This window comes from Canis lupus, chromosome 4 (assembly GCF_011100685.1).
Source record: "Canis lupus familiaris isolate Mischka breed German Shepherd chromosome 4, alternate assembly UU_Cfam_GSD_1.0, whole genome shotgun sequence".
Classification (NCBI taxonomy): domain Eukaryota; kingdom Metazoa; phylum Chordata; class Mammalia; order Carnivora; family Canidae; genus Canis; species Canis lupus.
The window spans coordinates 69325069-69349782 of NC_049225.1; the positions used below are offsets into that span (position 1 = coordinate 69325069).

Consider the following 24714-nt stretch of genomic DNA (forward strand, 5'->3'; position numbering starts at 1 on the left):
TTCTATTGATCTATGTGTCTATATTCATGCCAGCATTATACTGTTTTATTACTATAGCTTTGTAGTATATCTTTAAATCTGGGATTGTGATACTTCCAGTTTTATTATTCTTTTTTAAGATTGATTTTGCTATTCAGATTCTTTTGTAGTTCCATACAAATTTCAAGATTATTTGTTCTAATTCTGTGAAAAATGCTGTTAGTATTTTGATAGGGATTTTATTAAGCCTGAAATTGCTTTGGATGGTATAGACATTTTAACAATATTTGTTCTTCCAATCCATGAGCATGGAATAGCTTCCCATTTGTGTTATCTTCAATTTTTTTCATCAGTGTTGTATAGTTTTCAGAGTATAGATCTTTTACTTACTTAGTTAAGTTTATTCCTAGATATTTTATTATTTTGTTGTAATTGTAAAGAGAATTGTTTTCTTAATTTCTCTTTTTGCTATTTCATTATTAGTGTATAGAAATGCAACAGTATTCTGTATATGGATTTTTTATCCTGTGACCTTACTAAATGCATTTATCAGTTCTAATAGTTTTTTGGTAATCTTTAGGATTTTCTATGCATAGTATCATGTCATCTGAAAATAATGAAAGTTTTACTTCTTCCTTATCAATTTGGATGCCTTTTATTTCTTTTTCTTGTCTAATTGCTATGGCTAGGACCTCCAGTACTAAGTTGAATAAAAGTGGACATCCGTGTCTTGTTCCTGATCTTAAAGGAAAATCTCTGTTTTTCACCACTGAATATGATGTTAGCAGTAGGGTTTTCATATATGGTCTTATTATATTGAGGTATAGTCTCTCTAACATACTTTGTTGATAGTTTTTATCATGAATGGATGTTGTACTTTGTTAAATGCTTTTTCTGTATCTACTGAAATGATCATATGGTTTTTACCCTTTTGTTGATGTGGTATATCATGTTGATTGATTTGTGAATATTGAACCAGCATCCCAAGATCAATGCTTCATTTATTTAACCAGGTTTGTAAAAATATCTAAAAATGAATTTCAAGGTCACCTGAGTGGTTCAGTCAATTAAGTGTCTGCCTACAGCTCAGGTCATTGTCCTAGGGTCCTGTGATAGAGCCCCTCATTGGACTCTCAGCATGGAGCCTGCTTCTCATTTGCCTTCTACCCCTCTTCCCTGCTCACTCTTTCTCCCAAACTTTCTCTCTCCTGCTCTCTCAAATAAATATATAAAATCTTTTTAAAAATTAATTTCAATTATCCTTAATAAAACTATTTTTAGCATATTTTGGCCTCACCTTTTTAACTTAAGGATATGATCATAAACTTTAAAATCATTGAATTTACAAGCTGAAGGTAACCTTATATACCATTGATTTTCAACCTAGAGAAAGCATAAATATAACCTGGAGAGCTTTTTCAAAACAATTTTGCCTATTCCCTATCCTGGCTTGGCTGCAGAATGTATGTGAATGTGGAGGAAGGAGAGCATGTATATTAAAAAAATGAAAAGTAAATTAAAAGAAAAACTCTGCAGGCTAATACAAATCACCTAGTATAAAAAATTTGTAATGTATTTTGTTATACATTCTCCTCAGAAATGTTCAGATGTTTACAGGATCCTTTCTTCCATATTAAATGTTCAGAAACTACTAGACCCACTGAACTTTTGAAGCTGCTTTTTTATTATGTTATTTATTTTCTCTTTGTCAGATGTTCAGTTATCTTACTGCTCTTGGCATTATTTCTAACACCATTTCCCCATCCTGTTTGAAACTCTCCTTCCCACACAGTCCAATGGCTTGCTCCCTTATTTATTTCAGAACACTGCTCAATGTCACCCTGTTTATGGAGCCTTCTCCAGCCTCCCTGTTTAAATTGAGAACTCCTCCTAACCTGCAGCATCTGTTCTCCTTTCTTGTTTTCCTTATCTCCATAGTACTTGTCACCCTCAAAATACTATATGTTTACTTGTTTACTGAATCTATGTGTTTATTTAATGTCATTTCCCTGTCACTTCCCCAGTTTCATGCACCACAAGGATAGGGAGTTTGGTGTGTTCTATTGACTGTTGTGTCCTCAGCACCTAGAAGAGTGCCTGACACAAAACAGGTGCTCCATAAATATTTGTTGTATAAGTGAATGGTCAAACTCAAAATTCCTATCTTTTCTGACTTTAGGGAATAACATCTATTTTAGGATACTGTGCTGAGAGCCACTTGGATACTGTTTTAAAAGTCCTTAAAACATTCCAAGATCGGGAAAAGTTTTTCATGAATCGATGTAAGGTAAAAGGAATAACTTTCTCTTCCAAAGCTTTTGGTCAGAGCATGGGCAAGAGACACTGATTCCTTCAGTGAACATCCCTCTCCATATTATAGTTGTTCCTGTCCCCAGGTCTTTTTTCCAGGTGCAGACTGCCCCAGCTCAGGCCCTGTAGAACAACTACCTGTCTAACAGGTCTACACCAGTTTTTGTCACTAATACTGACCCATAAGGTCCAAAGGAGTTCTGTGTGTGCCTAGGTTTGTCCTCTACCAGCTGCTAAGGCCTCATGGTGAATTTCCATTGTGTACACTCTGCTTCCCCTGAAGGAAAGGGATTTAAGAAATAAAAATTAACACAAACTTTCTCACAGGGACCTCTTTCAAAGCCCAGTAGACCCACAGCACAGACCCAGGTGTTTAAATTTGACCTAGCAAGAACATCAGATTTAGACTAATTTTCATCATCCCAGTCCCATTTCTTAGCCCCTGTAGTGGTCTCTAGGATTAGGAAACAACATGGAGGAAAGGAAACATCTTCAGTCATAGTTTTCATGTCTCTCTTTCAGGGTCTTTTTTCTGGGAAAAAGAGCCTGACCAAGACTGATGTCATGGTAATCTATGGAGCCGTGGCCCTGCATGCTCCCAAGGTTCAACTCCTCACCAGACTTGATCAAGACATTGTTTCCCAAGTCTTATTTCTTTATGGCCAGTGCTCTCAGGTAATGGCCAGGACAGGACTGCCTCAGTTTCCAGGCTGGGGTTCCCAAACCTTGGAGGGACTGACCACTTGGAAATATTCATGCTCAAAAGAAACAGGCCAAAGGCAAGATAGGATATGGTATGTTTGAAAGATGAGAATGTAAGAGAACAAAAAAATTCATTATAAAACAAGGTCAGATCATTTGTTTCCTTCCTAAAGGCTTGGGTAGTTCATGTCCTGTGATATCTTCCTACATCAAATAGCCATAACAGTCTCCTTCAGGTCTGAACTTAAAATAATTACTCCAGTATTACACTGGGGCAGCTGGATCATTACTTCCCTGTAATAGTCTCTGAAGCATTACTAATGACAGTTGTTTAACCTTTTACATGGTATAGATGAACCACCTAAAATAGTGCCTGACAACTAGTCAGTGCAATATATGTATTTTTAAGTGAATAAAAATGTGTCATTAATCAGTCTACTCAACCTACCTCATGTTGTACTGTTTCATATACACCCCAACACACACATTCATACCAGTCAACCTGACTGCCTCTGATGGTTCTTAAACACACGAGGAATATTCTCACCTCAGAACCCCACAACTGAGTTAGAATCCATCTGATCATTTCTGTCCCCCATAGAACTTTTTATACCTTTAATAATATGCTTTGTATGTACTGTCAATTTATCCATTTGGCTAACTAGTACCAGGTTAGCTACCTAAAAATCACCTTGCGATCAAGTTTGAAATACAGCTTCCCAGAGCCATTTTTCAGGGAGATTGCTTCAGTCAGTCTAGGTTGAAATCTGACATCTGTATTTTTAAGAGGTTTATAAATGATTCTTATCCACAGCCAAGTTTCAGAAGCTCTTACTGATTATGAGCACATCTGCTCCCACATTAGATTGTTGGCACCTTGATGTTAGGGATTGTACCTTATGCTCCCTTATCTCCTCTTCTGTGCTCTCCACACACCACCTGTTTGATAAATCTGTTCTTGACATTTATTCATGTGTTTATGTGATAAGAATGGAATCATAGGGAACTTGTGATATCACAGATATAAGTATATGCTAGTGGAAGGGAACAGGACAGTGATCCTCACACGTCAGTTGCATGAGAATTACCTGGAGAGTCTGTTAAAAATAGAGGTCCTTAATGACTCCCAGTCTTCAGGGTGGATCTCCGAACCTGTATTGTTTAACATCCTCCTCAAAAGGTGATTCTGATGTACCCAAAATTTGATAAGCAACGATGAAAACCAAAGACATAGTTTTAAAAAAAGACATTTGTGTTAAATTAGTTTTTAGGCAAGCATTGATGGAAACCATGATAAAAATAAAAGAAGAAAGGAGACAAATATGTTTTAGATAATTATGACTATACTATATTTTCACGGTACTGTCAGTTTCTGCCGTAATGCAACATATGCACAAGATAGTACAAGAAAAACCACAGTGATTATAGGGGAAATGGGAGAGGGGCACAACATTCAAAAACCCCATCAACGACATATAAAAAATAGGAATCTAATGTTAAAAACAAGCTAAGAAGTAGATAAAAAATACTACAAAAAAAAAAAAATAAGGCAATTTTTCTTGAAAAAAACCCGAATTCATTTGTGAAAGTTGTGAGTTCTTGTGAAATGGTGGTAGGAAGAAAGGTCGTTTGAAGTCAGACAGACAACTAGAAGGCCAGGTTTAAATGGGGAGCAGTTCATACCGTGGTAAACTGAGGCAGCTGGCATGTTTGAGGTATTTGAGTATTCCTACACCACTCTGTTTGGCTGGCTCAGCTTTCACTGTCATGTACAAAACTGTGCATAAGCAAACATAAAATTAAGAATATGCTAGAAGTATTTATTCACAGATCGATTTCACTGGAACAAATTTGCATTTTCAAGGCAAGCATCAAAGCAGAACTAACTGTATCTCAGTTCCAAAGTCAGCTGCCCTATTAACTTTCATATTACAGCTTTTCACTCCTCTTTCTGCCAAGAGCCTCTATCCTTTTTCTTACCAAAATCTGTTAGAACCTCTTAAAATCATAAGGCTTGAAAGCTAAAGGCTTAGTTAGACGCACCTGGAGGAAAAGTCTGCCAAAGTATATAGGGGTCTCACTTTGGAAATGGGAGAGGAAGCGAACAGCCCTCACCCCTTGGCAAGACTCAGTGTCCTGCTTAGCTGTTGTTTTCAGGTTGGTGGGTGGCTCTTTTTGCTGGTGTGAGGGAATTCTAACTGCTGCTCTAGTATCTGCTTTTACCTTTGGTTTTTCAGGTTCTGGGCATGTCTGTGATGAGCAAGGTATGCAATATATTTGAATACAAATATATTTAAATACATAGCATGCTCCCTGGAAATGCAGTAAGCATAGATGTCCACCTGGGTTGATTCCAGAGGATAGGATCCCAATATATATCTAATTAATCCTAAAGCCAGGATCCCTGAGCCTAATCTATGACAGAACAGAGAGCTATATTTGGTTCCAGGTGGTTTGGAAGTTATACTGTAATCTACAGCAGTGTTCTTAGAACTATGTGCTGTGACCCACCAGAAGACCATGAAATCAGTCTAATAGATCACAACCAGCAAATTTTTGTAATGCAATAAAAGAGAAATAGAAGAGTACACTGCATTTAGCAATAAGAAGATCATAAAGCTTTCAGTTATTATATTTAACATATATATGTTATATATATATATATATTACATATAGTGCATATAAGTACAGAGTAGAATTGTAAACTGTTTCCTACAGTCTATATAGTTAATGGTCCAAAAAGTTTGAAAGCCACTGCTGTATAGAACCTCAATCTCTGGGGACAGGGGGTGGGGGGAGGAATAGAAATTGACCTTGGTTTTTCACTTCCTTTGCAACTTTGATCTTAGACTGAAGTAGAGATGGCAAAAAGAAGCAGAGAGTCTCATTTCTGTCTGGGCACATAGTTCTACCCTAGGTCAAGAACTGGGGTTATAGAACCAGGTGTGGAACCCAAGACTTTGGCTTGCACTGTGAATCATTTTGCTGTAGGACATGGATCTGCAAATGAGTTTCACAAGAAGTATCACTGAGATTGGTATTGCTGTCCTTGATGCTGAGGATCAGGGATTCAAGTTCTCCTACAAGGAGGTGCTGCTGGGTTACATGCTGGTAAGTGCAGAGAGGACATGGACAAGGTCTTGTAAAGACTGTTACCATGAGTGCAGAGCTATCTTTTTTTAAATGGGTACAACTCACCAGTCCCAGGTAACAGATCTCTGCCATTGTATGCACCAAGGGCACCCAACAGTCCAGTGGGGCTGCAGCTGCATCTGGAAACTCCCTAGATCCTTTCTAGAATATTTCATCCCTTTGTATTGCAGGACTTCATCAGGGATGAGCCCTTGGACTCCTTAGCTAGTCCTGTTCGGTGGAAAGCCTTAATCGCCATCAGATACCTCAGGTAAAGGATTTTTCTTGCTCTCATTGAAAAAAATATTTCATCCCCAATATCCTCCTTCTGACCAACTGACTTATCAATCAGTGCCTACTCCAGTATATCCTCCCCTAAAATGAACACAGCTTATCAATGGGTATTTTTTTTTCCAAATAGAGGCTTTTCCCTCTTTTCAAACTTACAGAACTGACTAGAGGGGCTGATCTTTCAGTGATGGACAGGGGTAAAGAGTGACTCAGAGGAGTCAGATTTATTGATACAGGAGGATTGAAGTTTCTGTGCAGAAGGAAATTTCTCTTCCTAGACCTCAGCAAATTTTAATATTCCCATTAAAAACTTATGAAAGCCCTAATCATATTTTAGTTGGTTAGTAGCAATAAACCTGAAGAAGGAAATAATTTTAACCAAATTTTTAAAATAATATTTTCTCCCCTGCAGTAAGAGAAATATAAATTCATTGTTAAAACTTGGAAACTAGGGACACCCGGATGGCTCAGAGGTTGAGCGTCTGCCTTTGGCTCAGGGAGTGATCACAGGGTCCAGGATTGAATCCCACATTGGGCTCCCTGTGAGGAGTCTGCTTTTCCCTCTGCCTATGTCTCTGCCTCTCTGTGTGTCTCTCATGAATAAGTAAATAAAATCTTAAAAAAAAAAACCTTGGAAACTATAAAAAGTTTTTTAAAAATAATAAAAATCACCCCTTGTTTTCAACATTTTGGTATACATCCAAGTCTTCATACCTAATTCTCCATTTTAAGTACAGAGCTGAGAGGCAGCCCCTGTGGTGCAGCGGTTTGGCGCTGCCTGCAGCCTGGGGTGTGATCCTGGAGACTTGGGATCGAGTCCCACATCGGGCTCCCTGTGTGGAGCCTGCTTCTCCCTCTGCCTATGTCTCTGCCTCTCTCTCTCTGTGTCTATGACTAAATAAATAAAGTCTTTAAAAAAAAAAGTACAGAGCTGAGATCCTACTCTATGTACAGCTGCATCCCTTTTTTCCTCACTTCACCTTAAATATTTCCTTATTACCAATTCTTCACCAACATTGTTCTTTTTTTCATTGTTTAAAAAAAATTTTTCATTTTGGTAAAATACCCATAAAATGTTTCATCTTAACCATTTTTAAGTGTATAGTTCAGTAGTTTAAGTGCAATCATACTGTTGTGCAATCAACCTCAGGAATTCTTTTCATCTCATAAAACTGAAGCTTTGTATGCATTACACAACTCCCCATTCCCTCCTCCCACTAGCGCTGGCAACCACCATTCTACCTTCGGTCTCTATGAATTACATACTTTAGTTATCTCATATGAGTGGAATCATGCAGTATTTCTTTTCGTGTCTTGCTTATCTCACTAGGATGATGTTCATCCATGTGATAACGTGTGTCAAAATTTCATTCCTTTTTAAGGCTGAGTAATATTCCATTTAATGTATGGTGTACCATATTTGTTAATCCATTCATGCAATGGATGCTTGGGTTGTTTGCATGTTTTGGCTGCTGTGAATAGTGCTACTAACGAACATGGGTCCATGAATATCTCTTCTAGACTTTGCTTTCAATTCTTTTGAGTATATACCCAGAAGTAAGATTGCTGGATCACACAATAATTCTATTTTTAATTTCTTGAGGTACCATGATACTGCTTTTTATAGCAGTGGCACCATTTTACATTCCTGTCATCAATGCATAAGGGTTCTAATTTTTCCATATTTTTGTCATCCTTTGGTTTTTTCTGTTTTTTTTAAAGATTATTTGTTTTAGAGAGAGAGAGAGAGACTGCACAAGCAGGGGGGAGGTGCAGAGGGGGAGAAAGAGAGAGAGAGAGAGAGAATCTCAAGTGGACACCCCACTGAGCTTGGAGCCCAACACAGGGCTGAATCCCAAGACCTTGAGATCATGACTTGAGTGGAAACTAAGAGTTGGACACTTAACTGACTGAGCTACCCAGGCGCCCCTCTGGTTTATTTTTAATAGCAGCCATCCTCAGTATCTCATTGTGGTTTGGGGTTGTATCTCTCTAATAATTAGCAATTCTCAGCATGATATCATATGCTCATTACCTACTTTTACATCTTCTTTGGAAAAATGTCTATTTAATTCCTTCGTCCATTTTTTAAAGTTGATTCTTTGTGTTCTGTTGTTGAGTTGTCAGAGTTCTCTATATATTCTGGTTATAAGCCCTTCAATAGAAATATGATTTGCAAATATTTTCTCCCATCCATAGGATGTCTTTCACTGCATTAGCTGTGCCCTCTGATGCACAGATTTTAATTTTTATATTGTCCCATTTGTACTTTTGTTATCTGTGCTTTTAGTATTATATCCAAGAGATCATTGACAAATTCAATATTATTAAGCTTTTCCCCCAAGTTTTCTTCTAGGAGTTTAATAATGTAAAGTCTTACATTTAGATATTTGCTCCATTTTAAGTTGATTTTTGTATATGGTATAAGGTAAGGGTCCAACTTCACCCTTTTGCGTGTGGATATCCAATTTTCCCAACACCATTTATTGAAGACTGTCCTTTCCTCCTCTGAATGGTCTTGGAACCCTTGTTAAAAATAATGTGACCATGTATGCCAGAGTTTATTTCATTAATCTATGTATGTCTCTCTGTCTCTTTCTGGCAATACCACACTGTTTTAGTTATTATGGTTTTGTAATAAGCTTTAAACAAGGAAGTGTGAGAACTCCAACTTTGTCATTTTTCAAGATAATTTTGGTTATTTGGGATCCTTTAAAATTTCATATGAATTTTAGGATAGATTTTTTTCATATCTGTAATAACTGCCATTGGGATTTTAATGGGGATTAAATTAAATCTATAATTTGCTTTGAGTAGCATGGGTATCTTAATAATAGTAAGTCCTCAAATCCATGAACATAGTATGTTTTTCCATTGTGTCTTCTTTAATTTCCTTTAACAACATTTTATCGTTTTCAGAGCACAAATCTTTTGTTTCCTTGGTTAAATAAAGTATTTTATTATTTCTGGTGCTGTCGTAAATGGAATTGTTTGATTTTTTGATTGTTCGTTGTTAATGTACAGAAACACAACTGATTTATGTAGGCTGATTTTATATTCTACAACATTGTTTAATTTATTCTAATAATTTTTTGTGAATTTTAGGGTTTTCTACATATAAAATCATGTCATCTACAAACAGAGATAGTTTTATTCCTTCCTTTCCAATCTAGATGGCCTTTATTTCTTTTTCTTGCCTAATAGCTCTGACTAGGACCTCTGGTATTATGTTAAATAAAAGTGGCAAAAGCACGCATCTTTAGCTTATTCCTTTTTTTTAAATGGAATTTTTTAAAAGATTTTATTTATTTATTCAAGAGAGGCACAGAGAGAGAGGCAGAGACATAGGCAGAGAGAGAAGCAGACTCCCTAAGGGAAACCTGATGCAGGATTCAATCCCAGGACCCCAGGATCATGACCTGAGCAAAAGGCAGATGCTCAACCACTGAGCTACCCAGGTGCCCCCCTTATCTTATTCCTGATCTAGAGGAAAAATTTACAGCCATTCACCATTAATATGATATTAGCTGTAGGATTTTCATATATGGCCTTTTTTATATTGAGGTAACAAATAGCATTTTTAATGGCTGCTTAATAACTTATTGTATAGGTATGTCTTGTATTACTTAACCAACTTTCTCTTGTTATATTTTTCAGTTTTTAAAACTATAGATAATATTTTAGCAAACACCTTTGTGCAAAAAAAATGCTTTCTGAACTTTTAACATAAAAGTTGACAATTTAGTTCAATAAATATTATTCAATGTCATCCATGTATCAGGCATGGAGCTAGGTTCAAAGGATAATCATTAACTAAATATGGCTTTGCCCTGAACAATATATGGCTTTGCCTACTAGGTAAAATAGATGTGAAACATACCCACGTAATTTCTCTAAAATGTTGTAAGAAGCAACATAAGGGAAGGCACAGATTGCCATTTACAAAGATAAGTGAAGTTTGAAGAAAGCTCAAATAAATAAATCCTGAAGATGAATTAAGAATTAACTAGGCTCTAAAACAGTGTTGTCAAGTCTAAATATAATGCAAGTCACGTATGTCATTTAAAATAGTAGTCACTTTTAAAAGAGTAAAAAGACACAAAGCAATTTTAATAATTATTTTGCTTAATCCAATATATTCAGTATATTATCATTTCAACATATATTTGATATTTTAAAATGTAATGAGATAATTTATATGATTTTTCATACTAAATCTTTAAAATTCAGTGTCTTTTAGAATTATAGCATGTCTTAATTCAGACTACCCACACTTGGGTGTTGGATAGCTACTCGTTGCTAGTGTCCCTCATTTGGACAGAATACTTATAGAACTTGCAAACTGATCTCTAATGACTGAAAACCAATCAGTGTTTACCTGGGGCCAGTGTGAAGGAAGAAATGAGCTGTGAAGGGGCATAAAGAAAAATCTGGATGTTCTATATTGATTATAGTGGTGGTTTCATGGGTGTGACACTCATTTAATTGCACACTTGAAATAGATGCAGCTTGTTGTGCATAAATTATACCTCAATAAGTTAATTTTTTTAAGTCAGCCAGATAATAAAGATGAAAAGACTGTTCAGCTTATACCAACATATTTAAACACTTTCAATAGACCTGTCCCAGCTGGTACTGACTTTTACTTCCCTATGAGAGAATCAATTTTACCCTGCCCTGACCATGTCATAGTTTTTCATTTCTTTGCTAATATGATAGCTGACAAATGGTATTGCATTGTCTTTGTTTACATTTATTACATAATAAATGGGGATTTTCATGTTTATTGAACATTAGCATTTTTCCAAGTTATGTCTAGGTTTGTTCATATCCTCATGTTGTTAGTAGTAAATGGCTGAAAGAAAGAAATAAGGGGAGAAAGGAAGGAAAGAAGGAAGGGAGGGAGGAAGGGAGGGAAGAAAGAGAGAGAAAGAGAAGGAAGGAAAGAAGAGAGAGAGAAGGAAGGAGGAAGGAAGGAAGATTCCAGCCTCTTTACTATAGGTACCCTCATGAATACATAAAGTATGTGTGACCCTACTTATAACACGAGAAGACAAATGAAATTGATAGAATTCACTGCTCCAAACTTAGAATCATTACACACGCATATACACACACATGGGCACGTGCACACACACACACACACACACAATGAGCACCAGAAAAAAATAAATAGGTTAATGTTATCACAGATCATATAATAAAAAGTTAAGTAACACAAAGCTAGTGATGATTTATCACTGTAGTAAATTAGAGATGAAGCATGTTGACTATATGCACCAGTACAGTCTGATTCTATGTCCTCAAACTCTCCCTATTTCTGTCACTGCCTCCTGCAACATTCCAATATGTCAGCAAGCATATCTGACCCTCTCAGAGGTGGCTGGCAGTTCTTGAGAACTCTTCTGGGCTATGTTTTGTTTGTCATCATAATATCCATCCCTCCACATGGTTCTCTTTTCAGTAAACTGAACCCTCAGCTCTCACTAAATGACCACCTAAATATTCTTGAAGAGAATATTCGCAGGCTGCTTCCCCTTCCACCTCTGGAAAAACTCAAAGATGAAGGCGAGACAGACAAGGACAAGGAACACATTAATGTACGTGGGGGTAAGGCCTGAGTAGAATCAAGGGCCACAGTGGGACTCCACTCTCCTGCCTCAGCCTGACACTCATGCTCACATTGGATTTTCAGTTTCTCTACGAACGATCCATGGATGCTCTAGGAAGGCTGCTGAGGACCATGATGTGGGATAATGTAAAAGCAGAGGACTGTCAAGAAATGTTCAATGTGAGTAGGCCCACTGCTCAAACAGATTCCCACATTCCCTCATCTGTGGGGCAGAGCAACACTCCAGACTCTACCTCAGAGTCTTCACCTGGCCCTTTAACCCATCACATAGGGCCAGTCCACTTAAATATTGTCTGTGGGAGGGGAGCACTCTGTTACAGAAGAGGCAGAGAGAGAAAGCAAAAGTTAGAGAATGGGAATGAGTAAAATGACGAGCACTAAAGAAAGAACATTTATTCTTTGACCAACAGCTTCTCCGAATGTGGCTCGTTTCACAAAAAGATTGGGAAAGAGAAAGAGCCTTCCAGATCACTGCAAAAGTGCTGACAAATGATATTGAGGTACGTAATCCCCTGGAGTGGATAGGTTTCATTGCTTGCTAACAACAGGGATCCCTGAGGCCTTTGGAATCCAAAGCCCCTGCATGCTGGATCTCCAGTTCCAGAATGGGGTGCTTTCCAAAGAACCATCTAAGAGGTATCTTCTCACTCAGGATTAAACCTGTTTGGTTGTCTTTACATGCTCACTAGCTTATTTTTCCACTGCCCTTAAGGAAAGGGTTCAAGATTCAATTTCATTTACTCTAAGGACCTATAGGGGGAAAAGAAGGGACTTCAGATCCAGTGTTGCTGGGAATATTCTGGGATGTCATCAAGCTGCCGCATCATCTTGAGGGTCTACTTTATCCTGCAGGCACCAGAAAACTTTAAAATCGGTTCACTCCTCGGCCTCCTGGCTCCTCACTCCTGTGACACTCTGCCTACCATCCGTCAAGCAGCTGCTAGCTCCACTATTGGTTTGTTCTGTATAAAAGGTGAGGGAAAGATGAGAAACCCACAAATGAAGATACCTATTTTCTTTTGTTCTTGGATTTTCTCCTTGTCTCTCTCTCCCTCTCTCTCCCCAGTTCAGTCATTTCTGCATTCTAATGCTTTAATCATGTCACAGAATTCATCTATTGGATCTTTGCCCCCCAGTGGCTCTGTTTTTCTATTTTTAAAAACAAAGATAGTAACACCAAAGCATCATAAATGTCCATTGAGGTAGGTAAAATGTTTTGAGAGTGACCAATTTAAATCACTGAGCACTTGGGCATATTAGCAATGCTTCCTCTGTCATGTGGATTTCTTCAGGAGGAAATTTCACTAGTCTTATGATGCTAAGTGATTTTCAAAGTTATTTAGGAAAGACAAGTTTGTGGGGGTTTTTCCAGCTTCCAGAACAGGACCTCTACCTGCTCTCTAAGTGCTCTCTCTGCACGTGAAGTAGCAATATCAGGAAATGTAAGGAATTTTAAAACTTCAGTTCAGGCTGTAAACCAGCAAATCAGGGCCTTGCGTCCACGTTAAATCAGCAGGTGCTTCCCAGAGGAGGGTCCTGCACTGTGCGTGCGCAGTTCTGCGCAGCCTAGGCACGGCCGGAACGCTGGTCTAGGTTTAATGCCATCTCACACCTGTGTTCTGTTCCTCATTCTTTTGGATACTCAGAAAATGCTTATTAAGTCGTTTCCATGTGTCAAGCACTTCTCTGATGCTGGAGGCGCAGATATATTACAATTCTAAAATTCAGCTAAGAAAAGTATATTAAAGCCAAAAGTTGGAATTGGGGGTGGGGGAAGCGTTGGTTGGTTAGTGGAAAAGAAGAAAAAAAAATTCAGCGGAGTCAAAGTATGTATGAAAGTCTTTTGGGATATGGGAAGATAATTCATTAAGATATATGCTTGTACTAAGCCAGAAAATGAAAAATGAGTTAAGGAAGTAAGAACCAAGGGCCCATCCTACTAAGAGAAGTAACATCCAGAGAGGAACCTCATAGGAAGAGAGGGATTTCAATTCTATTAGTGTTGTACCTACTCTTCCTTTAGCATACTTTATGTTCCTGAAACATGCGAAATTCAGGTTTTCAAATACTCTTTGTTAATCAGAAATCCCATACCTCATTATCTACGTTAACTCTTTTCCTTGATAGGTCAAATAAGCATGGCAGGGAGAAAGAATGTGATTATTAACCACCTGCTGAGTACAAGTAACTAGTGTGATGCTAAATTAAGTACCATTTAATGCTCAGTGTTGCAATGAGAGAGCTGAGGTTAAGAAATTTACCGGCTCCAAAATGTAGTAGAGCTGGGCTGTGAGCCCAGGTCTGTCTGACTCCCAAGTCCCTGTGTTGCACTGGGCTAGGCTGCCTTCCACAGAAGGGTTCAGGTGTTAGTTTGCACAATTACCCTACATTCGAACAACAAACAGAAAATCGTTACCGTTTAGGTCTGAGTTTATAAATTGGTTTCAACCACCATTTATAAAGTTGCTGATGTTCCTATTGTAACAGATACCTTTCCGGGTTCCCTTTTCCCCAAAGTGGCTTAGGGCTGAAGAGAACTCCCAGGAGAGACAGCAGTATAGCAGAATAGTGAGAGCCTAGGCACTGGTGTCAGACCAGGGTTCAAATTCTGACTCTCCTATTTTTAGTCACTGGATAACCATGGCCAAATGACTTTTTATCCTTCCTCGTCTGCAAAAACAGGAGCGTCTACCTTAGATGATGTTTATGAGTAATAAATGAGATCATTGTACATAGAGTATTTAGCCTGGTGCCCAGCATGTAGAAACTACTCAATCCGTGTTTGCTCTTATGCCCACCCTCCCATCAGACAGGCTTTAGTGCATTTGTGAAAAGTATCCAGCAGCTGAATTAGTGTCATGTCAAAGTACAGCCAACCTCTTTAAACCCTATCAGGTCTTTGAACTCCTGCATCTGTCTCCCCTTGTGGATTTTAGGCACTCACCCAGAGGTGGAAAGACTGCAGGATCTGCAGGAAGGGCTACAGTGTGATGATGTGCAAGTCCAGATCAAGATTTCTTCTAAAATAGCAAAGGTAATATAATAGATACAGAAGACTAGCCAAGGGATGTAAAGATGATTCTGGGTTGATTTCCAATGAGTAAGCTGTATATGCCTCACTGCCAAGGAGAGCAACGATCTAGCCATTCTTTGTCCTATCATGTGTTAACCCTGAATATATGTGCCCAGTCAACATCTGCTACTGATCATTTCATACTCTGGGAAATCTTATGAACCAAGCATCCCTCTTCAGGGTGAGGGAGGGAGGGGGATGGAGTAGAAGGAACGAGGACTTTGGAGTCTATCAGATGATGCTGTGTGCACTTGAAGCCCATTCTCCTCATTAAAAATAACAATAATAACTTACCTCTCAGAGTTGTTCTGAGAATTAATCAATGAATTGATTCATTTATTCAATCATTTACTCATTCACCTACTAAGCCCTATGCATCTACCATATGCTGGACTTTGTTCTAGGCTGTAAGGATAGAAAAAGACACAATGCTTGCCCTCAGTCATTATGACCATATACTTACAGAGATAAGTGAACTGTCTTGAGGACAGGGTGTCTCTTCCTAATTTGTAAAAGCCCCTTCTGAGCTCGTGGTGTTTCTGCAAAAAAGAGCATGATAAGACTTATATTTCCGAAGGGTCATCTGGCTGCTGTGTTCAGACTATGATACAGGACAGCAAGAGTGAAATTAATGAGGTCAGTTTGGAGGAAACTACAAGAATCCAGGTGTGAGATTAGGTGGCTTGGACTAAGATGGCAGCAGCAGAGATGACAAGAAGGTGACCAGAATAAGGGAGAGAGAGAGGCCAGTTGGGAAGCATGGAGGAAACATATGTCAAATGCCTAAGAAAATATCTGTTGTATTATAGGTGCTCAGAAACATGAGTTCCCCTCCTTTCTTTCTTCCTAAACCATCATCTATCCCAATGTGAGATAAAAAAAAGGAAAAAAAAAAAAAAAACAACAGATACCATTGAGTTTGGAGCCCAGACAGGAATTTGCTGTTACACAGAACAGATGTGGCAGTCTAGTTCCTTGATCTTAGAATCAAAATTACTCAGAAACTGGTTGAGACATGCACTTACTCATGAAAAGGGATTAATTTCCTTTCAAGAAGAGTTCTACCAAATATCAGTCATCAGGCCACTTAATGGAGGGAGAAGTCAGTTGTGAATTGGATTGCTGTCATACCTACATACTGATCTTGCTTGGTTAAAGCCTCAGACAATGTTCCTAGAATTCATTCAAACTGCCAACCTTTCATGTCCCTGCCTGCCTTTTCATTAGCCTGTATACACACACTCATAATCACGCACTTCTGTCACCCATTCTATATAGTTCTTGTACTTAGAGATCAAAATTGCAAAGTTTTTATTTTCTAGATTTTTGTTGACTACTCTTAATTTTGAAACATGGAAGAGCAAAAGGCAGAACTCAATAATTCATACTTACATGGGTATTGTGATACAAGTGGTATTGAACAGGGCCCTTAATACTTGGTGATAGATTTTCCTAAATTCTCAAGCCTTAACTATTCTTTGGAAGACTCAAGACATATTTCTGTGATATATGAAATGTATGTGAAAGTAATTTATAGCATATAAATTGTTATGGAGTGGAGTGTGGAGCACACTATAACTTTCAAGTTTGGAGAAGTTGACTCAGCAGTCTTGGGATTCAATAAATATAGAATGATAAAAGGGTAACTCCAAGGAAAGTTTGCCTAGAGTTGCAGGGTAAAGTCTACGTCTGTTTTTATATTTTCTGTAGTTCCTATGGCCCAGTCATATGCTGTTTGGAAATTCCAGTGGTTTCCAAAATCCTAAAACAATAGCAGCATGAAGCGAGGTAGTTGATAATATCAGTCTTTCCGGGTGCATTCTCAGATTGTCAGTAAACTAATCCCAACTGAAGAAATTCTAATGTTCCTGGAGGAAACCCTGGATGGTCTGGAGAGCCTTAACCCCACCTGTACACATGCCTGTGGCATATGGATGATCACGGTCCTGAAGGAGCAGGGAGCTGCTTTGGAAGAACAGGTGAGCTGACAACCAGTTTGACCACTGAGCAGAGTTCTAACACTTCTGGAATGCCACGTTGGTTGCCACTTCTCAGCTTATCCACTGATGGGCAACAGGCAAGAGCACACACAGCTTCAGGAGACCTCAACAGAGACCCAAGTTGTACATTAACAAACAGGTTCATGTTGAGTGCTTGTCCCACCCTGTTTCAATTGCCTCTCTAGTCTGTGACTTAAAACGACGACAACAACAACAAACAAACTTTCCCAACTGTTGCTCTCTAGCCAAAGACAGCAGCTCCAAACCAAGGGCATTTGGGTTCTGGAAAACTGGTTGTTAGATCTGTAAGGAGGGGGTGATCACATGGATCATCTTTGGGATGGCCACTAAGGGCCAGTAGAGTTTCTAATCTCACTGCCACTCTTCAAGCTGCTCTTCCACACAACTTAGGGTTGGTTTTCTGGTAAGGAAGTCTGTCATTGGAGAACTGATTGGGGGAAAGTCCTCAATCCCTGCTATCAGCTGGAGAGTTAGAGTGAAGAGGATTTGAGTTCAGGAAGCTTGGTTAAGAGCTCCAAATGGAGATGCTCGATCCTCTCTCTTGAGGTGAGAAACAGAATTCAAACAATTCAAAGATTAATAAGGAAAAAGAGAATATTTAACTCAATGAAGTCACCTCAAGAGGAATAGTTGAAAGTTATGGTTCCCATATCCCAGGGTCAATCAACCATAAATTATAGAATTCTCCAATGTATAACCTTTAGAAATTATTCCTGTGCTAATTATTCTCCAATCAGTTTTTTTCAAAAACAGGGTTTTTTTTTTAAGATTTATTTATCTCAGAGAGAGAAAAAAGTGAATAGGGGAGACGCAGAGGGAGAGAATCCCCAAGCAGACTCCCTGCTTAGCACAGAGCCAGACTCAAGGGTCCATCCCAGGATCCATGAGATCCTGACCTGAGCTGGAACCAAGAGCTGACACCCAACTGACTGAGCCACCCAGAAACACCCAAAAACACTTATTAAGTGCAGATTATGCCAATACCAGGCAGTAGGCTAGGCATTAGAGAATCAAAGTTTCATATATTTGGAATGTCATTGTATTTGTGTGTTTAGCACTAAAAAGGAGCAATAGGGACTGGAATCCTCTCCTAACATCATTGAGATGGGGCTCTGTGGCAATCATACTTGCCAGATATTTATGTTTAAGGAATTATAAATCAGAGAAAATGTTGTGTTTAACCTAAGAATGTCTATCCAAAATAAATAAGAGAAATATCTACTAGCAGCAAAGTTACTTTAGCAGAGAGATCTCCCTTCTCCACATCAAAAATCCAAATGTATAATATCATTCTCTGCTGTCCACAGATTAACACCCAAATTTGGAAGGGTGACCTTCAGTGCTCTCTAGGATCTGGCTTCATATCTTCATATCTTCTATCAAGTTATCTTCTTTCATCACCCACATTTCTCTGTGTTCCAAACCAGTCCCCTAATCCAGAAATCTTCACCATATTCGCGTGGGCCCATGCTCTCTTACTAATTTTTTATATAGATTTTTTTAGGGCAGTTTAGATTCACAGTAAAATTGAGTAGATAGCCATAAACCTCCTCTGCCCCCACCACACACACACACACACACACACACACATCCTCTCTCACTATCAACACCCCACACCACAGTAGTACATTTGTTACAATCAGGGAACCTACACTGACACATCATTGTCACCCAAAGTCCATAGTTTCCATTAAGATTCATTCTTGGTGTTGACAAATGTATAATTGCATGTGTTCACCATTGCAGTAACATACAGAATAGTTTCACTACTCTAAAAATCTGTGCTTCATCTATTCTCATGCTTTTTCTTTTACATCTTTATCTGTATTCTTCTTTCTGATGAGGATGACTTTCCCTCCATCATCTCTATTTTGCCTTTTGAAATTGCTATATATCCTTCAAGACTCAGGCCAGATGTCCCTTCAAAGGGACCTCAGTTACTTCTGGATTGCCCTATCAATCCTGTGAACCTCCTATATACCATTTGCTACACACTGCCTTTTGCACAGGCCTTTGAGTATATGACTAACATCCTTTATTAGAACATTCATTCCTTTTGAGAGAGGGTTACATCTTATTCATCTTCGGTAAATTCCACACAACGTCTCTCACAGTATTTGGCATAAAGCAGCCTTTCGCTAAATATTTGCTGCATTGATTTAAGAATAAATACCCAGTATAGCTATAATCCCCCTGAGTAAGAGATAGGCCATGTGTAGAATTGATTATTGTTTTCAACATTATTTATAATTCATCAACCACCCTTGAATAATATGCTGACTATATGAGTCCAGAGACATTCACGTAGAGGAAAAATGGCAACTTAATGTTTGATTTGGCTTTTTTTTTTTTAAGCTGTTGGAGATCTTGAGCATGATTTATCATCACATGCCAGTCCTCAGACAAAAGGAGGAAAGCTTTCAGTTTATGCTGGAAGCCATCTCTCAGATAGCCAGCTTTCACATGGATGCAGTTGTTGCCAACCTTTTACAGAAGCCTCTGCCCTTCGACAGGTATATTCTAACATCTGGTCCCTTCTCCCAGGAAAGGCCACTCTGCATTGAGGAAGAATTTGTGGTTTGAGAGAAAGAAAGCAAAAACAAAGATTGAGAACATTTCATCTAAATAATAATTTCAAAAATGGTGTTTGAATCACAAGGAGTGTTTTTCCAAGTGTTTTTTCATAAACATGTCCTCATTAAATGATGAGATTAAAAAAAAATACACCATAGGAAAAAGTATTAGAAAATGAGTATTTCTTCTCTTTCCGGTTGCCTAGAATACACCTATGTGAGAGGTTTCTGCTTTAATGGACATCAACAAACCTAAGTAACCCACGTCCAGAATGCTGGACTGTTAAATAACACATCCTTCTTATCGCCAGGCATATTGGCATCTCCATCTGTCCTTGAAATTTTGATTAGTCATAATGTGGTTTTAGAGAGGAGCAGATGAAAAAGCTCATATTCCAAGGAGTTGTTTCTTATCAGCTTCATGCCTTACCACCCTAGGGACACAAAGACACTGTGGAAAGCTCTGGCTGAGAACACAGCCTCCAGTGGGAAGCTCTTGAGAGCCCTAACAGACAAACTTGAGAATGAATTAGAAGATGACCTAGCCGGGGTGGAGGCGATTGCAGTGAGTTGGACAACCCATCACATACCTGGAATATTGTCCCACTCCGTGGTCTGTCCTCACCTGGAATTTGGTGATGTGGCATTAATCATACGTCTTCCCCTCTCACACCCTGATTTTAAATCAACTCCAGCTTGTATTGGACAAATATGGCAGTAATTTTGTCTGTGGCTATCACTTTTAGAAGCAAATTTCTCATCCTCCCAAAGAAAATCCATGATCTGTATTTCCAAATTGGTCTTCAAGATATCCAAAAGCACCCTTTTGAAAGACCTCAAGGCCAGGAAACTTTCATTTTACCTGGCCGGTCCCCCGTCCCCCTGCCCTTGGAATTTGGAGTTGCCCAACATGGCAGTCCTGAGAGAGAAACACTTTCTGAGCTGAGAAGTTTCCAGACAAATACGTCCTCTCTTTTCCAGCTCTTTTTGGTTTTGTTTTGTTTTTTTCTTTTGTTTTGCTTTGTTTTCACCATGAGTGTGGTCAACCTAGAAAGCAATCCTTTGGGGAGAAAACTGACTTGAAGGTCAGCCCAGGGAGATGTCCTGGAGGAAAGGAGCCTGTGTGACCACAATGTCCTCTCTCCCCTCAGGTGGCCTGTGCTATGTATGAAGTGGTCTCAACAGGCACCCCTGTCACCAACTTGTACCCAGAGGTGTTCACTCTTCTCCTGAAGCTGGTCAGCTGCACCCTGGGTCAGAAAATGTCCACTGCCACCTGGAGCCGCAGGCGACGGGTGTTGCAGCAGGGAGAACAGCAGCAGACAGCAGACCCCTGCAGGTAAATGGCCTTCCTCAGTGTCCGGGTCCCAGACTCTAGGGGATGAGCTGTGGAAGTCAGGGCCTCGGCCTGCTGCTGTGGCCTCCACTACCCCAGAGGAAACAAGGCTCTCCTGCTCCTGAGCCAATCTCTGGGGTAGTTGCTCAGAATAACGACAAACAGCAGCTCTGTTTGCTTCCCCCAAGGGCCTCCTCTGTTTCATTTGTTTTCTCTCATTGAGACTGTTCAAGGAAAGCTGGAATTCTGTGATACTCAGGGCCACCAAGGAAAGCAGAAAAATAAAAATCAATACCATATTTTATCAAACTTAAGACATCACCGGTTGAGGGAAGCAAAATTATTTTATGTATTATAAAAAAAGAAAGAATCCCCAGCTAGGCCATGAATCAATGCTTTCTTACACTTTCAAATTTTTACTGTATATTTATTCAGAGCTCTTTTAAAATCTCTTTTATCAGGCAGAGATTTTTATCCTCTATCGCAACATTCTGCCCCCTTGTCCTATGGCATATATTTTTATTCCGGTATCAAATCAGCCTTTTTAAAGAGATCCTAAACAGCCGTTAGGCCCCACACATGTAGCTCCATTAATACACGTCAGTTTACTAAAGAGACAACAGTGTTAGGAGCCAAGCCTCAATCCACGCACATCCCTGTGCTCACACCAGTCACACTGACTACACCACAGCCTCTGCCGGGCCAACCACCGTAACACACCACTCATCGCAGGATGTACCCTATTTCCAAAGGCCTGTGTTAGAATCAGCAAAATACAGTATTTTGCACTTTCCATCCTGGGCTTTATTTTCTCATGAGAGGTTGACAAGATTTTGTGGCATTAGTTCCCATCATCTCCATGCCCCCCTGACCCTAGAGTGTGAGATCGGGTTGCCCATCTTTTCCCCTTGCACAGCGTCCGCTGATCCAAGAGTGAGGGAACCCTGAGGGGAACGGGAGGAACCGGGGGATCCACAATCCCCTGTGTGGGGCTGACTTACTTTGTGACGCCCACTGTCTCCTTCAGGCTCTCGACGGCAACCCTGAAGTGTGTGCAAGCCCAAGCCATGAAAGAGGGCCTTGCCAAGGAATCTGATGAGGGGGACAACTTATGGGCCCTCCTGAGCAGTCCTAGCACCCACCACGTAGGAGTGTGTGCACTGGCCAGGTAAGGGGCGGGCCTTCTAGAACTGGACACAGAGGAGAAAACTAAAAATAGAGTAAAAACGCAGTGTAGGCAGCTTCCCTGGAAGCAGTGGGCCCACTAAGGGTTTGCCTGCAGTCGGCAGAGAAAACAGGGAAGACAGAGCGAAGGGAGGTGGGAAGCGGTGTGGGAGCAGCCCGGGTCCCACCACCCCCTCAAAATCCCGGGATGCGGAGCACAGTTTTAGGAAAACCGCACCTCAGCAGGGCTCTTGGAAGGGCTACTGTAGAGTCGAAGCATTAGACTCCAGAGTAGGTACAGGATGTTTGCTCTTCCACTGAACATCCCTTCGTAGATCATTTCTTTCCCTGAGGGAGAAATAGACTCAAATTTCCTCCATTGTTTAGAAAGAAAAAAAAGTCTCTGCTACAATTGGAGCCTTGCGTTTTCTAGGAGCATGGCCGTGTGGCAATATGGACTCACACTGGACATCATGGAGCAACTGTTCTCCTCTCTCACCTCCTCCTCGGAGAACTACCGGATAACCGGCACAGCCTTCTTCTCTGAGGCAAGACAGAAGCTTCGCGTCGCCGCCCGGCAGCCTCTCCGGGTGTCCCTGGGGGGTTACTCTCGGGGTCAAGAGTTCAGTGGGCGCTGGAACCCCAGAAGGGGCCCCTCGGGGAAGCTTTGGTAGCAGAGAGATCCAGCCACTGCCGGATATGTGGCACCTGAGCAGGGAATGCCGGGGGACAAAGGACCCAGGCCCAATCTCTTCTTCGCTCTGGTCCGCAGAAACCAGGCCTCCCTGGGCAGAGAAGCCTGGAGAACCAGGGCGACCGGGACAAAACAAACAGTACCCAACGGGTAGATCATTGTCCCCTCACACCCTGGCATAAAAAGTTTGTCCCAGGCGAGTCAGAACAGGGACATTGTCAGGAACGCTCCCGTTTTCCCATTTTTCCATTTGGATTAGGGAACGTCTTGTCAAGTAGATGTTATGGTCCCCGTCGCCACGTACCCTTGACCTGTGGGCCGCTGGCGCCTAGAGATTAGTTTGTGCAACACTTGCTGACTCACTGAGGGCTTCTCCGCGCCCTGCTGCTCCTCTCTAAGTGTAGTTATGATGCGCTTGTCACTGTCAGGAAGGGAGGCCACTCCCTTTAACTAAAGGGCCAAGTGGTTGTTTTCAGCTCATGAAGGAGCCCATCCTTTGGAAACATGGGAATCTACGGGAAGTGCTGATCCTCATGGACCAGAGTGCCTGGGACTCCAATGCCACTTTGAGGCAAATGGCCATCCGAGGACTTGGTAATACAGCTTCTGGAGCCCCTCACAAGGTAAAAGGAGTTTGGCAGGTGGGGTGGGGGGGAAAGGGGGATATTTGAGTTAAAAATTATTATTTACTAACCCACACCTCGTGGTTGCATAGAAATTAAGTAAAAAATCCAAATAAATTGCTACATTGGTGTCTCTTGGGTTGAAGTACATGTGACCCTACCAGAATTCCAGTTTCCTTGTCTGCAGTCCCCTACCCTATCCCACATGCACATAGAACAGTTTTCAGGATTAAGAGGCCTTATTTCAAAATAGGTGAAGAAGCATAAGCAGATAATATTAGAATCTATCATCAGAGGCCTGTATCACCTGGCCCGCACCGAAGTCGTCTGTGAAAGCTTGAAGGCTCTAAAAAAGATCCTGGAGCTGCTCACAGACCGAGACGTGAGCTTCTACTTCAAAGAGATAGTGCTGCAAACAAGAACCTTCTTTGAAGACGTAAGTGGGCCCATTCAGGAATCTTCCCTCCCCAAAAGTGAGTGAACACAAAGATTCAGGTAGTGCTTACTGTAGCAAGCAATGTCGCCGTCCCATCTGTATTGCTTGGCCTTCCCCCTGGGGTCACCTGCACTCGGGTCCCCTTAACAGAGATCACTTGGACAATTCCTGTGCAGGCCCCTGGCTTCCTGGGTGTCTCTCTGCCCGAGGGTACTCTCTGAACTGGGAATCACGATCCCTCTGAGCAGGGTGGGCCAGACACGTTGGGGGAGAACCCTCAACCGATAAGAAACAAGTTGGCAAATAAACTGCCCGGCTTCCTCACCTAGCACAAGGATTGAGCCCCACTTGCCCATAGGGGTAAAAAACTCATTAGTATTCCCCTTTGTAGCTTTCCTCTTTTCAATCTCTCATTCCCATGAATTATGACAATATTCAACACAGAGCAAGGGCCCAAATAAAGGCCTGTCACCTCCAACACTCTTCTCCACATCCAAGACTCAAAGGTTCAAAACGCTTGTGTGTGGTTCATTTAATCCAGGAGTCAGTACCAACGATAGCCAGCAGGCCAAATCCTGCCCAGATCATCTTTTTGTAAATTAAGTTGTATTGGAGCACAGCCATGCTCATTGGTTGCATATCGTCTATGGCTGCTTTCTCACTTCATCTGCAGGGTTGAATTAGTTGTTACAGAAACCATATGGCCCCCAAAGTCTAAATTATTTACTCTCTGGCCTTTTATGGAAAA

The 24714-nt window shown here is 40.4% G+C and overlaps 1 protein-coding gene across 8 annotated transcripts in view; it reads left to right on the plus strand.

The window, feature by feature from the left end:
• Positions 1–24714, plus strand: part of MROH2B (maestro heat like repeat family member 2B) — a 62936-nt gene that overhangs the window by 31967 nt on the left and 6255 nt on the right. For 7 of the 8 annotated variants that reach the window (XR_005358531.1, XM_038535226.1, XM_038535225.1 and 4 more), the window contains 18 exons: positions 2159–2266; positions 2812–2964; positions 5229–5255; positions 5983–6102; positions 6315–6394; positions 11879–12014; positions 12110–12205; positions 12457–12546; positions 12899–13019; positions 14983–15080; positions 16946–17098; positions 19496–19653; positions 20152–20278; positions 20865–21052; positions 22077–22217; positions 22647–22761; positions 23384–23530; positions 23784–23966. Coding sequence is in view for 7 of the 8 variants with exons in the window: in XM_038535226.1 (XP_038391154.1) it covers positions 2159–2266; positions 2812–2964; positions 5229–5255; positions 5983–6102; positions 6315–6394; positions 11879–12014; positions 12110–12205; positions 12457–12546; positions 12899–13019; positions 14983–15080; positions 16946–17098; positions 19496–19653; positions 20152–20278; positions 20865–21052; positions 22077–22217; positions 22647–22761; positions 23384–23530; positions 23784–23966 (2241 nt within the window). In the remaining variant the exon portion in view is untranslated. Of the gene's footprint in view, positions 1–2158; positions 2267–2811; positions 2965–5228; positions 5256–5982; positions 6103–6314; positions 6395–11878; positions 12015–12109; positions 12206–12456; positions 12547–12898; positions 13020–14982; positions 15081–16945; positions 17099–19495; positions 19654–20151; positions 20279–20864; positions 21053–22076; positions 22218–22646; positions 22762–23383; positions 23531–23783; positions 24004–24714 lie in introns of all 8 variants that reach the window. The other variant, XM_038535227.1, reaches the window with a different exon arrangement.